The following is a 15,158-nucleotide window of genomic DNA, read 5'->3' as shown; positions in this document are numbered from 1 at the left end:
CCACTATAATTTCCACAGCACAACAAGCATGTTCAATGCCCACCCTGCTTCCCCATCCCAGACCCCTTATTCAACCCCTTCGCCCTCTCAATCCAGATCTTCCCAGCAGCCTCAACGCCCCCCTCACGCGAACACTCCCTCCGTACAGCATCCATAACCCGCTCCAGGACCTCCTCTCCATCACCATCACCATCACCATCACCATCACCATCACCACCATCAGCAGCAGCAGACCCACTCGCCCTCTCCTTCCACACCTGCGTCGTCCGCCTCCTGCCCCCAATAACAGCCATATTCCTCGTACTCGGAATGCGCAACAGGGTCCGCTCAACCTCGTACCCGATTTCCTCCGCCACACTCATCGTCTTCGCAGTCAACGAGCCATACATGGACTTGAGGAACCCTGCTTCCGTAGTCTGAGCATCCTGTTTCTCCTTCCGGAGGGATTTGAGGTCTCCTGATGCTGGATTACCCTCTTCTCCCCCTCCTTTATTTTTATCGTCTGATTTATCCTTCTTGCCCGCCTTAGGAGGCGGATACCGGAACCTCGCACCAGAAAGTGAATGCGAGCAGCACGGGATAGCAATAAAAGGGGACGGCGACTCAGGGCAAAGAAGCGTAGCCATGAGGGGCGTCCAGACGGTGAGTTCATCTGCGTGGTTGGAGATAATGAATGTGTCTTTCGGGAAGGACCCCGTGTGGGATTTTATCGTTAGCTCTTGGAACAGAGAGGGGTTCGTTTCGGAGAATGGTTTGGGGATGTAGATTTCCTCTGTGAGTCGTGATTGCACGGACTCTGGAAATATACTCCATGTTTTGCGTCGGCGGGCGTCGAAGCCAAAGCCTTTGTAGCCTTCCATGAGGAGGACGTACACGAGGACGCCGTTGCCGCAGGCTACGTCGACGAAGCCGGGGAAGGTAGATGGGGAGTTGGTGGAGGTCTGCTCGTCTGCTGGGACAGCGCCGTACATGCTTCTCCAGAGTTCGATGAGGAATGCGGTGATTGAGAGGTCCTCGAAGACGTGCTTGGAGGGTTCGGTGCTCTCGACCCACTTTTGGCAGAGCTCGGCGGCGTATTTTGCTTTCAGCCGTGTGTAGGTGTTTTGCACCAGGTGCTGCGGGATCACGTTGTCTTTGGCTGGGTTTTGGCTGCCGCCGCCGCCGTTGTCTGGTTTGTCGGTTAGACGGGTGCCGCGGGCGAGGCGGATTTGGACGGTCAGGAGGGCTTGTAGGGTGCGTTCTAGGCGGTTTTGGATGGGTTCATTGGGGAAGAGGAGGAAGTGGATGGACATGGTGCCGGGGTTGGGGGAGGGGTCTGATGTATTGGTGTTGTAGTCGTATAGGAAGGCTAGGGAACGGAGGAGAGGGTGGTAGAAGGGCATGTCTTCTTTTGAGGTGATGTGGGGGGTGTAGACAGCGAGGTAACGGTTGATGGATCCCTCGTTGGTGTCTGTGGACTCGTTGATGTGTTCGTAGAAGTGACATGTTTGGTCCATGACTCTGTCTAGGTTCGGGTTTCTGGGGATGAGTCTCCTCACTACCGTTCTGATGAGAGTGAAGTTGGGGATTTCTCTTGCGGGCGTGGGTTCCACGTGCTCTTCGGTGGTCTCTATATTGCTGTTCCCATTCTGAGCGAAGGACTGCTCTTTCTGCTGCGGTGTCCGCAGTGAACCCCAGCTGTCGAAGAGGATGTCTGCCCGGTATAGATGTGTAGAGCTCATGTTGGGGTTGGCCAGGAGAAAGAGGGTCATATCTTGGATAACCTCTGGCTTGAATGGGAGGCCATACTCAGCCAGGTCTTGGGATGTGACCCATTCTTCGGTGCTGCTTGCCAGTACTGAAGAGGGCTCGAGAGTCTCAGCAAGTGGTTTGCCGGAGAGACAGGTCAAGTCTCGCGGATTCTTTCTTTTGTTTCCAGTCATTGTCTTGGAGTTGAGGGGTATATATGGCTATGAATGGTGTGACTGGTTGTGTCGGGAATACTGCTCCTTGTCACAGATGCAGATGACTGGCTCTATCTCCACTCTAGTAGGAGTGTGTCTTCTTTACAAGAGAACGATATTCATCTTGAAGAATTCTGCCATTGGTCTCCGATTAGTCAGTAAATTCATTGCGGGGGAAATGGCAGAGACCTTGATTTATTTTACTGTGAAGTGCTCTTGTATAGGTGCTGATGCGTGAAGTGCCTCTAGTACATGCAATTTCAGACACCAACAGATGCCCCTCAGTGGTATACTTTTTGATGTCGAATTCCCCTCCATAGCGTGCACACATAATATTAGTCATCTAATGCTATGCATCATGTGCCAATGCTTTGTGCTCATGGCATCTACTATACGTATCTCCACGAAGCATTGCTTTTGGGTCAGCTTAGATAGCTACTGCCATGTCGCCAAAGGGGATTGATCAAGAAGGACGACCCTTTTCGCGCTAAATTAGAGGGTTATCTTCGATCTCTGGCCTATCTCCATCCTTTCATTGACGTCTCGCATGTTTATGCAGATCATGCAGTAGGCAACAGAACCAACGGACTGACTATTTTACTATCAATGCAGCCTAATTTTGAGAGCTGACCAGCTCGGATTAACTCTACTAACTAGCTAAAGGAGCCTACTGCTAGTTAGTTAGAATTTAGGGGCCCTTGCTGACTTGAAGTTAGTGGATAGATAACGCGCCGTTCCTCACGGGGATTGAGATTTGAGAGATTTCCATCTACACTCGCTCATCTTTGCTTTTTTTATTCTCCGGTCGCCTTTTTTCTAGCTCCTCGTGTCTGCATGTACTATGTAGGTACGGCATGCATAGTTTCGCACCTGCCGATTGAGTTATTGATAAGTTAGACCTTGGGATGTCCTGCAGCGCCGAAAATCCTCGTATGGGCGGCCGAAGGAGGCCCGGAAATGCAGGCATCGGTTTGCCTTTCACGTACATCCGCTGAGTCAGTGGGCAGCCGCTGTTTGCATCGAGGCTCCACTTTGCGCTTTTCTTGCCATCCCGGCTTCCGCATATTATTTGTCTCTTAGACCTTCCTCGAATTGATTGCTTTTATTTGCTTTCTTCTTGATACGGAATCGATGGATGCAGGTTGTGGACGCCTTCGTTGCCCCCCCTCCCCTCCTCCCAAATATACCTGGTCGCTTGCCTCGCCATGGGTCTGATTGACGTCCTGCCCGCTCTCGATGTCCGAATGTGAAGCTAGTTCGGACTTACGGAGATATACCACGTACTCCGTTGGGTGGGCCGAAATGGACCTACACTACCCAGAAAGTTGCTATTATGTGTCTCCGTACTGTGCTTGCTAAGCAGCACGTCAACCTTGCTTAGCATGTCGAAAATCCTGCTGCTCATCGAGTGGGTGAGCATCGTGCAGAGACCGACGATCATCACAGCTTTTATGTCTTGCGGGGCCTCGACGGAGATTGACATGACCATGACGTTTACAAAGTATATGCTCGCACTAATTGACTAGACTTCAGGTAGTGGGCACTGCCTATCAGGCTACAAAGTACTATTGCTATCTTACGATTGCCTTCGCCTATATTACTCCTTATGCACGAAGGATTCGGATGACAAGTAGGATTTTTATCAATGCTTTTTACTTGGGGACATCCACAAAATTGGGTATGCCTTTGTTCCCTGGATGAACAGGCTCTCATCGAATCAAATCTGGGGTGACCAATTCTGACACGGCAGTTCTTGAGACTGGTGGGTTCAAAAACGCTAGATGTTTGATGTTACCTCGCACATGTTTCCCATGTTGCTCGTGTTCAAACCCGCAGGGAACGTGACACACCAGAGCCGATCGCCGCAAAAAGAAAGTTCCCAGAGATGAACAGGAGAATAGCAGGCCATTCGTGTCAACACGCACCACCGCACTAACCGCTTGCTACATTAGCTTGTTCTCAACGAACCATTGCTTTAGCCTCTACACTCCAGAGGCAATGCGCGCAGTAGCGGCATAACGACTAATATAGCGGCCATTTCTAAGGGGCCGACAGAGAAAGGTGCTAGATCGCTAGGCGACCAACCGTCAGAGACTAGACGTGCGCGACTCCGATATATTGTAGACTAGGCTACGGACTGGCGTTTTCTTGGCGATAACAAACTACATAAACTACAACAAGAACTGAGCAGTTTGGATACTCGGACATCTTAGACCCTTGGAAGCTTTAGCATGACTCCGCACAATAATGGGGCCATCCGGCGCCCACTTGACTGTACCGTGAACAGTACAGTAATGTTCGCGATGCGCCTGGCTGGATCTCCGCCACTGAGCCAAGATCACAGATGCAAGGTTGAATGAAACTGCCCCCGCGTACAGCCTCGGGAATGCCGAGTGGCTGTTTCCGGTCAAATTTTCAAGATGAGGGGGCTGTGGCTACTTACATGGTTACATCTGTCGCGGGTAGGCCCCATAGGTGTTTCTCCTCTTGACCCTTCTGATCTTGCATTGTGCGTCGAACTCTGGATGAAATCATCCATTGGGGCTAACATACGCAATGATGTACAGAGTCCTCGTCGGTTTGTCCTGGGTCAGAAGGACCACATGAAAGTCCTACGGAGTAGATATTGCAGTAGTTGCAATTAAAGACCTCTTTCTGTCTTACTGGCAACGCCGAAATATTTCAGACAGCCAAGGGGACTCGAATGAACATGGACAATGGCGGGGTAAGACTGCGCGGGTAAGACACTACTAAATCGAATCTGCTGGGATAGTAAGATGCTTGCAGCCAGCGGGTTCAGTGGGTGAGCACCCGCGCAACCGCCATATTTCTGATCGATCTGGACGGGCAGTTGTGGTATGTACTACTACGAAGTCTGAGTCGAACATACTCAAGATCCTGCAGAAATCGCGACAAGAAGGTTGCTGGTTGGCGGATTGCACGCATGGTCCAGCAACGGGCAGATCTAGGCCCCCGAAGATCAAATTCCTAATGAGTCGATGCCTCCTGCTGAATGCATACCAATCATCATCTGCCAAAACTCTAAGCTTAGCAGACTGAAGGAAATGTAATGTCTCAACCGTGAACAATCAAAGTTCTGAAGCAAAGCAATCAGATCCAGTAGTACTACTGGAAGGATGACTGAGAATTCTATTCAAAACCCTCACGCCAGGAGGATTTCTCTTTACCCGCGCGAGCAGAAACCGAAAGTTAAACTGATGCGACCACCATTCATCGACGATTCCAGGGGAAGACAGAAAAGAAAGAAAAAGGAAAAATTGCCCTGTTTCGGTAAGATTTGATAAGTACCCGACCCACTAGACGGTACCATAGATAGTAACAGCAGCTAATAATTGAACAATGTGATTCGTCCTAGGTGTGTCCCAAGTGCCCCAGCTAGCAGAAGCTAGATGCCGGCTAGACTGGCTGGTGTGCTGCTCCACCGGCACTGTTTTGGACAATCCGGTGCATCACCCCTAGAAGGCCTGGACCGGAGGGATTTTCACAGTCTTAGCAAGGAATACAGTCAGTCAGTAGCCTACATCCTAGGCTCATCATGAGATCCAAATCAGCTGCCCATGTCTTTCTCCATCTCTTCCCTTCAACTCCATCAGATTAACCAAACATTATCAACTCTAATACCAGGTACTACTGATCCATAGCGAATTTCAATCTAGCTAGCTATTAATTAGTATTTTATGTGTCTCATGTTGGGGTAAGAGAATCCACACCCATATCCACATCGAAAGAAAAAAAAGAAAAAAAAAGAAGAAAAATGTATACACACTCCTTATCCACCCTCAATAACCACTCATTCATAAGGTGTATCTAATTTGATGTGTGAGGAATTCCTCAGCCTCATCACATTGCCATTATGATTGTCTATAAAATTATTTACTTATATCAATATTTGATCCTCTCAACATCCAATTAATATCAAACATCTAACAAGCCACACCAGGGGAACGGAGTCGAAGGTTTCAGGTTTTCTCTCAGGAGATTACACATAATAGACTAGTACTCCGTAACTTAGTAAGTCCTGGGATAATCTGGAACCCCCCAACCAAGCCGGGATATTCTGGAACTCACATAAGCATATCTGGAACTTTATTAGTAAGCCGAAGCTAAGCCGCTGGCTCGCTCTCAGTACTAGTAACGTACCTTTCGTTTCTCCAGACCAAATTATCGACTGACATCAGTGTGTGTGTGGCGAGGTGTTCACCTCAAACAACTGAGTTCAAACACACATGCAGCAAGCGGAGAGAACTACACATACTAAGTTTAGGATTATAAGTATTGTATAGTATACCCCCCGTAAGCAGCATACTTAATTAATAAATTCTAATTCTAAGGTTGTTTTAACTAAGTAATCGTTTTGTTAGTCAATAGTTACTTACTGTAAGCAAATACAAGGCAGCCAGCCAGCCATACGTTGATTCAATTTCATTTTCAATTTCATTTCATGCATTCATGACATCTCCGCAAACAGGTACGACTGGTATGGGAGAGGGGTTAGGTTGTCGATCCCTACTTCGCATAAAAGGTGTGGCATGTCGGGTTGGACAGTCAACACTGCCCCCATCCCTTCCCGAATTTGTTGTTTGTTCTTCCCAAGGCGGAATATTTTCCCCCAGGTGACTTGACTGACTGACTGACTGAGACGGGGGGGGGACACTACTTTACTACTGTAGACTAACTAACTAATGCGAGAGAAGGGGACGCATTATGCATCGATTGCATGTCACTTACAGTACTCCGTACTTACAGTGAAGTAAGTGATCGATGGCTGGATTGCTGAGTTGGGGGTGGTTGGGAGGGGAGGTAGCCTGTAGTATCAATCTATAGATTATTGAGAGGAAAAAGAAAATACAGTAGGTGATCTGGTTTTCGAGGAGGGATTGGTTATAAAATAAAAGGAGGAGTAACAAATCTTGGCTTGGTTATTATTCTGGGGTTCCTGGAGAAGGGTATCGCTGCTTGTTGAGATCAAGCTTGAGTATTGGCTGGTCATGGTCATACGGTTAGGGAGTCGCTTAGTAATTACAGCACACAAGTAGTTAACTGACATACAGACTTGCATACATACTCGGTATTTTTATCTCTGCGGCTGGTTGATTTGCCAATGATCACCAGATCTGTTCCAAGTAGTGGTAGCAATCTATTCAGGTTCTTCTTACTATTGGGGGGGGATAGGGAAAGACATGGCGGATCCCCAAGAACTTTTCGAACATGATGGAAAATTCTTTCAGACAACTCAAATGGAATAGACAATTGACTTGATCTTTTCCCCTGTTTGACCTTGTTTCTAGCTATTTACTCGAACCAGCTTAGTGCTGGAGCTGAGACTTGAAAGTAAGTCCCCATAGTAAGATGGAGACTAACTAAAGGAGGGAAAGAGGAGAAGAAGAGAGGAGAGGAGAGGAGAGGAGGAGAATAGAAGGTCTGCGACCAGGCTGCCGGAAGGTACCCGCTGATTCGTACGGTGGTGTGCGCTCCCAGCTCCATATCGGTTGCAGCAGCATCTTGAGGGCAGAAACTGACCAATCTGTCCGAGGCCGATTGCAGCGGGCGAATCCCGGCCTGACCTCGACCACTAGACGAAGTGGGTTTTCGGGTGGGTTTTGGTGACGGGAGGATGTGCAGCGGTGGCCGATTGGGTCTTGGCTGCATCATGGGTTGGCTCGACCAGAACCAAGTGGGTTGGTGCTGTCGTGTCTCATCACTCCCATCCACATAATCAGGATCTTTTCAGTTCGGTCATTTGGTGGTCTATTGTTCTTTCGTCGTCATCATCGTCGTGGTCATGATCTATTCTTTTCTGGTCTGTGTGTGTCTGCTTGTAAGTTATGTGCCGGTTAGACATAGACTAGGTTTAGAGTAGTGCTTGGTAGTGGCAGTGGCAGTGGCAGTGGTGGTAGTGTGTGTGGGAGACACTATTCCAAGCCAATGCAATTGTGTCTGTTATCGGCGAGTGAGTGGACTCTTGCTATCTATGGGCTTGTTTTTTTTCAGGGGGTTGCTGCTGCTGCATCTTTTGTCGCTCTATATTAGAGACGTCAAATTGTGAGTCCCTCCTAATAGGGATAATGTCAGATAGGGGATGCCAAACATCTTGCTGGATTTTCTTCAGATACGTAAGTAAGTCGGTAGTCTATTAAATGAATAGATATAGACGAGATTAATCAATATTGTTCCTTCTCCAGCATTGATGAAAATTGAGATGATCATTATCATGGGTTATTACTGTGGAATAAGCTGGGAAGGGAAGAGTGACCAACAAGAAAAACCGGTTTCAACCTGGCGCGGTAGCATCTCCTGGTAAGCGTGGACGATACTCGGAACGGCTTAGACCCAGTGTACAAATTAACCCAGGTACAAGGAGTTTCCAACTAATGTAGGTGCAGTCGTAGGTACCTAGCGAAAATGGACTGTGATTTTTCCTCCCCATCCCCTCTCCCGATTCATTATTTATTCTTTCAATTCATTATCGCTAGTAGCTGTAGTGGTTTTATTTTTGTTGTTGTGGTTGTTGTTATTATTATTATCGTTACTATTGCTATCAATTTGTCTGGTACACATGATCTAGCCGATGGCTGGCTTGATGAGGGGGGACAATCATCTTATTATAATAGTACACTCTTCTAATAATCAAAATTCCATACATAATTCCGAGTCAAACTAATAATAATCCTACCTATCCTAGTCATATCCCATTGCACACGGTCTTCTTCTTTCCGATCGTTAATTAGTTAGTCTACAATTAGTACCCCTTCCCCCCGGTGGCCGATTAAGACCATCGAGATTATTGGGGCTTTTTTGGGTCGCGCAATCTTTCCCTCTCACACTCTTTTCCCTCCCTCATCTTCCTATTGGCATCCCGTTTTGGAGGAGCTCGATATTCTTGGGACATTCCTTTCGGACCATCAGTCAGACTTTCTGCTTTCGCATGCAAAATCCGGGTTCCCCTCTCCGTTGACAGTTGTCGCTCAGTCCGCCTCTTTTCCTGCCTCCGTTTCCGGATCGAGCCCTGGCGGGGGATCCACGGCCGTTAGAGACTTTGGAAAACCAACAGAGAAAAATAGAAAATTAAAAAAAGAGAAAAAAAGAAAAATTAAGATAAACCGTGAAAGCTAAAAAAAAAAAAATTACAGAAAAAGATACGCACGGCTCCATAACTCACCCATTCGGGCTGCCTTTCCCCCCAAAGCTGACCGTCTTCCATCTTGCTTCTTACTCCAACCATCCGCCATCCGCCATCTGCCATCCCATCCTATCCTCCCTCTCTCTCTCTCTCTCTCTCTCTCTCTCTCTCTCTCTCTCTCTCTCTCTTTCGCTACCTTCGCTCTCTCTCTCTTCCCTACTGACTTGCTACTCCTCCTCTTCCCCTTTCACCTTCCCCCCCCCCCCCTCCTCCTCCCTCCCTCCCTCGCCTCTCTCTCTCTTACTTACTTTCCACTCCCTTCCTACGGTTGAACCATACCTCCTTTCGTTTGTCTTTATTTGAATCTCCCTTTCTATTGTCAAGTCTTCCTTTTGTGATTCCCCTTACTTTCGTTATCGTCGTCCTTGGCGCCTTTCGCGTGTGTCCTTTATTAGATCGATCTCGACATCAACCCTGGCTTCAGTCGTCGTCGGATTGCGTCCTTTCGTTCCGTGGTTAGGCAGCGTCAATCGCGCCTCTAGTTGTGGTTCAGGAGATACCTAATTCCAGTCTAACGGTCCATTGCTTTTTTCCACAACCACCGCGTACTGGCTGATCCGATCGCTTCTTTCCCATTTTGATCGACTATCATGGCTCCTCCGCCGCGCTTGCGCATTCTGTCAGGTTAGTGCTCAGCCGCTGCCCAGAAAACCACACCATCTATCGTCATTTCCCGACAACCCTTTTTCTTGGATGATTAGCTGGTCCACTCGGTCGCTGCCATCCAAGAGACTCCTAGACTACGTTGAATTCAAACATCATCATGGGTCGTCTGCTAACGCGGGTCTGTTTAGTGGGCAGCAATGCCATCTCGGCGTTCCTTTCCTGGAGGCTCCAGGCGACAACCTCCTGCGACGTGACACTGGTCTGGAAATCGGGCTACGAGGCAGTTTCTCAATACGGCGTGTCTTTCAAGTATGGCTGGTCGCTCATTCTCATAACATGGCAAGGTTCTGACGGAGAATGATTAGGTCGAAAGCGTTTGGAAATGAACGGTTTAAGCCACGCCATGGTGAGTTCTGTCCCTTTGTCACACATCCGTCGCTCGTGTGCTGATTAGAATCATACGATAGTTGTTCGGACACCCGAAGAAGCAGCATCACGAGAGAACGCATACGACTATGTAATCCTCTGCGTCAAGGCTCTGCCCGATGTCTATGACCTGGCCGCGGTAATAGAGTCTGTTGTGACCCCTCAGCACACCTGCATCTTGGTCAACACAACCAACACCCTCGGTGTCGAATCGCATTTGGAACAACGGTTCCCCACAAACGTCGTTCTTTCGCTTGTATCGGGCGTCGAAATCACTCAGATCGGAGCCAGCGAGTTTGAGCACCTGAACTCATCGGAAATATGGGTCGGTGCCACGAATCAGAACTCCAATGTTCCCTCTTCCATCCAGACCGACATGGCTGCGGCGCTAGCGATGACTCTGAGTTCGGGCCAGGTGGATTGCAAAGTATCGAAGAATATCAGACAAGAACAGTTTGAACGTATTATAGGGTGAATTATCCTCCTGTATGCTTACGAGGATATCGAGTTTTTGCTAACTACAGCATTTCTAGTCCTTTCGCCTTCTACCCCGCCAGCGTTATGTTTGATTCTGGAAATGTACAGCAATTATTAGAAAAAGTCGGCGTGCGTCAGCTGATATCGGACGTGATCGACGAACTCCTCGATTTGGCGAAAGCACACGGTTGCTCTTTTCCCAGCGACTTTAACCAAAAGACCATGGAGAAAATGACGACCATCCAGACACCAAACACTATGTACCAGGATTTCCAGGCTCGGCGTCCCATGGAGATTGAGACGTATCTCGGTTCTCCCATCAAATTGGCAACGGAGTCCAATGTCAAACTCCCACGCGTCGAGACCCTTTATGCAATGCTGCACCATATCAATGCCACTAATCTGAGCAAACCTCGTGACTCTCCCCCTCCGGCCCTGGCTCAGCCTCCGCCCCGGGTGTCTTCGGTTCCTCCCCCCAGAAATGGTCCTATGCGCCCGCCTCCCGGACGGTCGAGTTCCGCCATGATGATGCCCCCACCGAGACGTGGACCTCCGATGCCTGGAATGTCGCGACCACCAAGCGCTCAGCCCCCGGCTGGCGGGCCTAGGATGCCTCGTGAACCGTCTCTGGAAGGCCTTGAGGAATTCAGTCATCTAGTCGTTTATGATGATGCAGGTGATCAGGGTATGCCTGCAAATGGTGCTAATGGTTATCCGGACGTTCCGCCAGGCCCCGGACCATCTGGACTGGCTTTGAGAGAACGCGAGCTGGCCATTCGCCAGCGGGAGTTGCAGCTTCGAGAGCAAGAGATGCATATGCGTCGTGGTCCCCGCAGACCTCCGCCTTCCAAGGCGGCTTCTTTCGATGAGGAGGACGAGGATGATTACTTCGATCCCATGGATACTAGCTTGGTCCCCCAGATCGACCCCGACAACGTTGATATGCTTAGTATCACGTCAAAGAGGACAAAGAAAATTCCCAGTGCTAGTCAGATCCGCAAGAACCCCGAGCTCCTTTCGAGCACTGGCCCGGGTGGTGGCGGCGGAGGTGGTAGAACAGGGACGTTCAGCCGCTACTTTGGAGGAAACAGGAAGCGCGCCAGTGACCGTATCATGCAGGAAATTCCTGGCCTCCATGACTCTCTCCTAGACAACCCTATGATGGCTTACTCGTCGAACCGGTACGGGTCTGTTGACCGAAACCAAATGGCTGCTGGTTCCCGGACCAACTCGATGACTACCAGCCGAATGGGTGACTACCCTCCTCATCCGTACCCGCAAAGCAGGAGGAATAGCCATTCTCCTGCCGCTCCTTTCGGTGGTCCTCCTGGTCCGCGAATGGGCCGCCCAGCGACTGCCCAAGACCAGAACTTTGGCCCACCTCATGGGCCTCCGAACGGCGGCCACCCGTCGCCTCCGGGACACATGCGAGCGCCAGTCCCTCGCCATCCTCCTGGGCATGGCAATGCGGTAGGTCCGCAGCAGGTTGAACAACAAATTGGGGTGAGCAAACCGTATCCCGCCAAGGGCACTCCCAAGCATAGAAGTCTGACAGGAAGTGCGAGCGCCAGCGCGGAGAGTGGTGACAGCGGGGCTAGTGCCAACCTCGATTCCGAGACCTCTGCCCATAGCAGCCAGATCAGCCTCGGCGCACAGCCAGCTGCAGCGCCCGTTCATTGAGTCGCGAAGCCCGTCCTTCCTTCGTCTCTCTTTCGAAGTCGCTGAGCACATGCCTTGGCGCTGACTGCTATGGACACGACTGGTTTCGTTAACGTCTCCATCTTTTCCCTTTTCCAGCCGGGTGGGTGATTTCCATGCTTTTGGGACGCCCTTAACCCGTATTGCTTTTGCTTTTCTATAAAGGATATACTTTTAATGAGATGCTTTGGCAAGGAGGGTGGGCACAGACTCCATGTCAATTGTCTGTTGTTTGCGGCTTTCTTACATATACACCAAGGGACATAGGGGCTTTCACTTTCTCACTTTCTCGTTTGATGATTTCCACTACGGAGTGGTCGGGCGGGCGCGTGCGTGCGTGCAGGCATGATTGTTGCATGTGGTGATTTGCCTTGACTTTGATTATCTCTTTTTCTTTTTCCTCTCAAGTTGCACGGCATTCTCGAACATTAATGAGCATGAGCATGAAGCTCCACCAGATAAATACGTCTTTTTTTGACTTTCCACAGCTATACCACCGACGTTCATTGCCAGACGCACACCATACATGCCTTGTTTCTGCAAGACCCAGTGTTGTACACTACCTAGCTCGGCGCATCGTCCTATTGTCTATTCCCTACCATCTCCGCTGCTTTGTTTGACATGCATGCCCTCCTTTGACTTGATTTCCTTGGCCGTCTCCTTCCATAGCTGTTCTGTGCTGTTCTGTATGGGCTCTGGCGCGAACATCCCACCACCCTGTCATCTTTCTCATTCATGGTCCGGTTTCTGGCGCATAAAAAGAGCAAGGGGTTGATTTATTCTGTTGATTGATTGATTTGATTTGGCTGGGTTTATGTTCCTACCGGGTGTTAGTGAGAGGAACTGCGTCGGGAATGTCGGCGCGGCAACTGCTCCATTGATTAGAACATGTTGACAATAAACGAGACTTAATCGGTTGCAACAGTAATAGTATAACTTGTATGATGAATGGAATAGTTTGATGGTATACGATGATAGTTGTGATTGTTGCCGGAGGCACATGCACGTGACCTACAGTGCCGCGGGGGTAAACAAATCCCCTCTATCTGCAGCTTCTCCCATTACCTTCTCTAACACATCACCATTACAACTCACCTCACCGAGTACACCCAACCAACCCAATATAGCCTTCAACATACTATCGACAAGGAACAAAAATGTCCTCCCACCAATACACCCACTCCCAATCCCTCCCCCGACACTCCATCCTCCCCGCCTCCACCACCGCCGGCCCTTCCTCCTCCATGGGCAGCTCCTCCATGTCGATGGCTAAGACGCGCCAGTACACCAACCTGCATAATCAACTCGAGCAACTGAACGCTAATCTCCGAGACACGGAGAATCTGCTCAGGATGACAGCCGTGCAGGCCGAGGATATGCGTTTCCTGGGCGGGTATGTTGGTGCATTGTTTATGGGGTCTGCGAAGGTGTTGGGAGAGGAGGGTGTTAAGGGGGATAGTGCTGGTGATGAGGAAAAGAGAGAGGGTTGAGGGGAGAAGATATTTGGGGGTTCTCAGAACCTTTCATCATGGATGTGTTATGGATTAATTGGCACAAGGGTATTGGTAAAGTGAGTGTCTAACTATTCTCTATTGACTTTCTCTCGTTCTATTTGCTAACTATGAGATGCTCTACAGGTAGTCAGCCATCTCAGCTATCGACTACGAACCCTCCACCGAGAATGATAGCCGGCTCGTCGATATTGTGGTGCTCGTAGCTGGCGTGGGAGAGTCAGTCAGTCAGCAATATGCACAGGAAACAAACACCCAGAGGGTATATGGTATCCTCACCTCAGCGTGCCCACACCACCCGCTTCCAAAATCAGCGCCGTCTCCGTCAACGGCTTTCCCGTCCACCGCATCGCAAACGCACGCAGGATATGTCCGTGAGCCACGACGAGAACATCGCCCTTGCCCGTGGAAGAAGCAGAGTCGCCGTCGAAACAGGGCTTGTGGAACTTTTCTCTGATCTCTGCGATCACTGCGTCCAGACGCTTGATCACGTCTTCGGGGGATCTAGTGGCGCCGATATCAGTTAGCTTAGCAGTTCAATACAGACCACATAATATATCAACGAAATAAAAGAAAGAAGAAGGACGTACTCTCCCCCAGGACACCCATCCCTCCAAATATCCCACTCCCCCTCCCCCCTCTCCCTCCTCATCTCCCGAATCTGCTTACTAGTCAACCCCTCATACTCCCCATAATCCCACTCCCTCACAGCCTCCGTAACCTCCACCCTCGCCTCCGTACGTATCGGCTCCTCATCCTCGGACTTCCGCGCCTCATTCCAGGGTAATCTCTCTCTGCATCCGATTTCGAGTAGTTCGAGGGTCCGTTGGGCCCGTGCGCGCGGCGATACATACCTACATCACCACCACATACCATTATCAGTAACCCCCCCAACTATCACATCTACAAAAGATGGATACAATGGAAAAATGGAATAAAGTATGGTAAGGATAAGATAGGATAGGATAGAGCATACACATGAACCAACTTCCTCGGCACAATCAACCGATCATTCCCGACCAACGCCTTCCCCGTGGCTTTTATCCGTTTCTCGCCGTTCTCGGTCAGTGGGAGGTCCGTCGTGCCCGTGTGTCGGCCGTTCAGGGACCAGGAGGTTTCGCCGTGGCGGATTATGAAGCATCGGGGGGTCATTTTTCTTTCTTCTTTCTTAATTTTTTAAAGGGGAGGGGGGGAATTGGGTGTGTGTTAGGTGTGTTGTAGGGATTGAGATGTGAGGGTGAGGCTTATGGGGGGATTGATTGACTTGGTGGTAGTGGTGAGTAGTGGGGAGGGTAA

At 49.7% G+C, this 15,158-nt stretch overlaps 6 protein-coding genes across 6 annotated transcripts; 3 read left to right on the top strand and 3 right to left on the bottom strand.

Moving 5' to 3' along the window:
- Positions 1 to 32: 32 nt before the first annotated feature.
- trm44 (tRNA (uracil) methyltransferase) lies at positions 33 to 1,922 on the bottom strand (the record flags this gene model as incomplete). Its single annotated transcript, XM_025619458.1, has 2 exons — positions 33 to 175; positions 239 to 1,922. The coding sequence occupies 2 exons, from the start codon at positions 1,920 to 1,922 to the stop codon at positions 33 to 35; spliced, it is 1,827 nt and encodes a 608-aa protein (XP_025479583.1).
- A 2,192-nt stretch (positions 1,923 to 4,114) lies between these two features.
- On the bottom strand, positions 4,115 to 4,451 carry BO87DRAFT_426366 (uncharacterized protein; the record flags this gene model as incomplete). Its single annotated transcript, XM_025627360.1, has 2 exons — positions 4,115 to 4,340; positions 4,387 to 4,451. 2 exons carry the CDS (start codon positions 4,449 to 4,451, stop codon positions 4,115 to 4,117), a joined length of 291 nt encoding a protein of 96 aa, XP_025479582.1.
- Positions 4,452 to 7,680: 3,229 nt separating this feature from the next.
- On the top strand, positions 7,681 to 8,688 carry BO87DRAFT_416260 (uncharacterized protein; the record flags this gene model as incomplete). The annotated part of the gene is made up of 7 exons (XM_025626740.1): positions 7,681 to 7,782; positions 7,862 to 7,914; positions 7,956 to 8,006; positions 8,074 to 8,081; positions 8,147 to 8,261; positions 8,316 to 8,337; positions 8,647 to 8,688. The coding sequence occupies exons 1-7, from the start codon at positions 7,747 to 7,749 to the stop codon at positions 8,686 to 8,688; spliced, it is 327 nt and encodes a 108-aa protein (XP_025479581.1). The 5' UTR covers positions 7,681 to 7,746.
- A 1,046-nt stretch (positions 8,689 to 9,734) lies between these two features.
- On the top strand, positions 9,735 to 12,333 carry BO87DRAFT_397282 (ketopantoate reductase family protein; the record flags this gene model as incomplete). The annotated part of the gene is made up of 5 exons (XM_025625290.1): positions 9,735 to 9,768; positions 9,939 to 10,059; positions 10,116 to 10,156; positions 10,218 to 10,647; positions 10,710 to 12,333. The coding sequence occupies 5 exons, from the start codon at positions 9,735 to 9,737 to the stop codon at positions 12,331 to 12,333; spliced, it is 2,250 nt and encodes a 749-aa protein (XP_025479580.1).
- Positions 12,334 to 13,429: 1,096 nt separating this feature from the next.
- On the top strand, positions 13,430 to 14,003 carry BO87DRAFT_63325 (DASH complex subunit HSK3 family protein). Its single transcript, XM_025629442.1, has 2 exons — positions 13,430 to 13,921; positions 13,989 to 14,003. Exon 1 carries the CDS (start codon positions 13,509 to 13,511, stop codon positions 13,839 to 13,841), a length of 333 nt encoding a protein of 110 aa, XP_025479579.1. The 5' UTR covers positions 13,430 to 13,508; the 3' UTR covers positions 13,842 to 13,921; positions 13,989 to 14,003.
- Positions 14,002 to 15,148, bottom strand: BO87DRAFT_416257 (histidine phosphatase family protein; the record flags this gene model as incomplete). The annotated part of the gene is made up of 4 exons (XM_025626739.1): positions 14,839 to 15,148; positions 14,453 to 14,716; positions 14,142 to 14,366; positions 14,002 to 14,068 (listed from the first exon to the last, which is right to left on the bottom strand). Exons 1-4 carry the CDS (start codon positions 15,012 to 15,014, stop codon positions 14,002 to 14,004), a joined length of 732 nt encoding a protein of 243 aa, XP_025479578.1. The 5' UTR covers positions 15,015 to 15,148.
- Positions 15,149 to 15,158: the final 10 nt, after the last annotated feature.

This window comes from Aspergillus neoniger (assembly GCF_003184625.1).
Source record: "Aspergillus neoniger CBS 115656 unplaced genomic scaffold BO87scaffold_17, whole genome shotgun sequence".
In the NCBI taxonomy this organism is placed as follows: domain Eukaryota; kingdom Fungi; phylum Ascomycota; class Eurotiomycetes; order Eurotiales; family Aspergillaceae; genus Aspergillus; species Aspergillus neoniger.
Note: the sequence above shows the minus strand (reverse complement) of the source record. Positions and strands in the feature narration are given on the sequence as shown.

Bases quoted from the DNA above. Each gene is read 5' to 3' on its own strand.
- BO87DRAFT_63325 (XM_025629442.1), top strand. From the start codon at position 13,509: ATGTCCTCCCACCAATACACCCACTCCCAATCCCTCCCCCGACACTCC.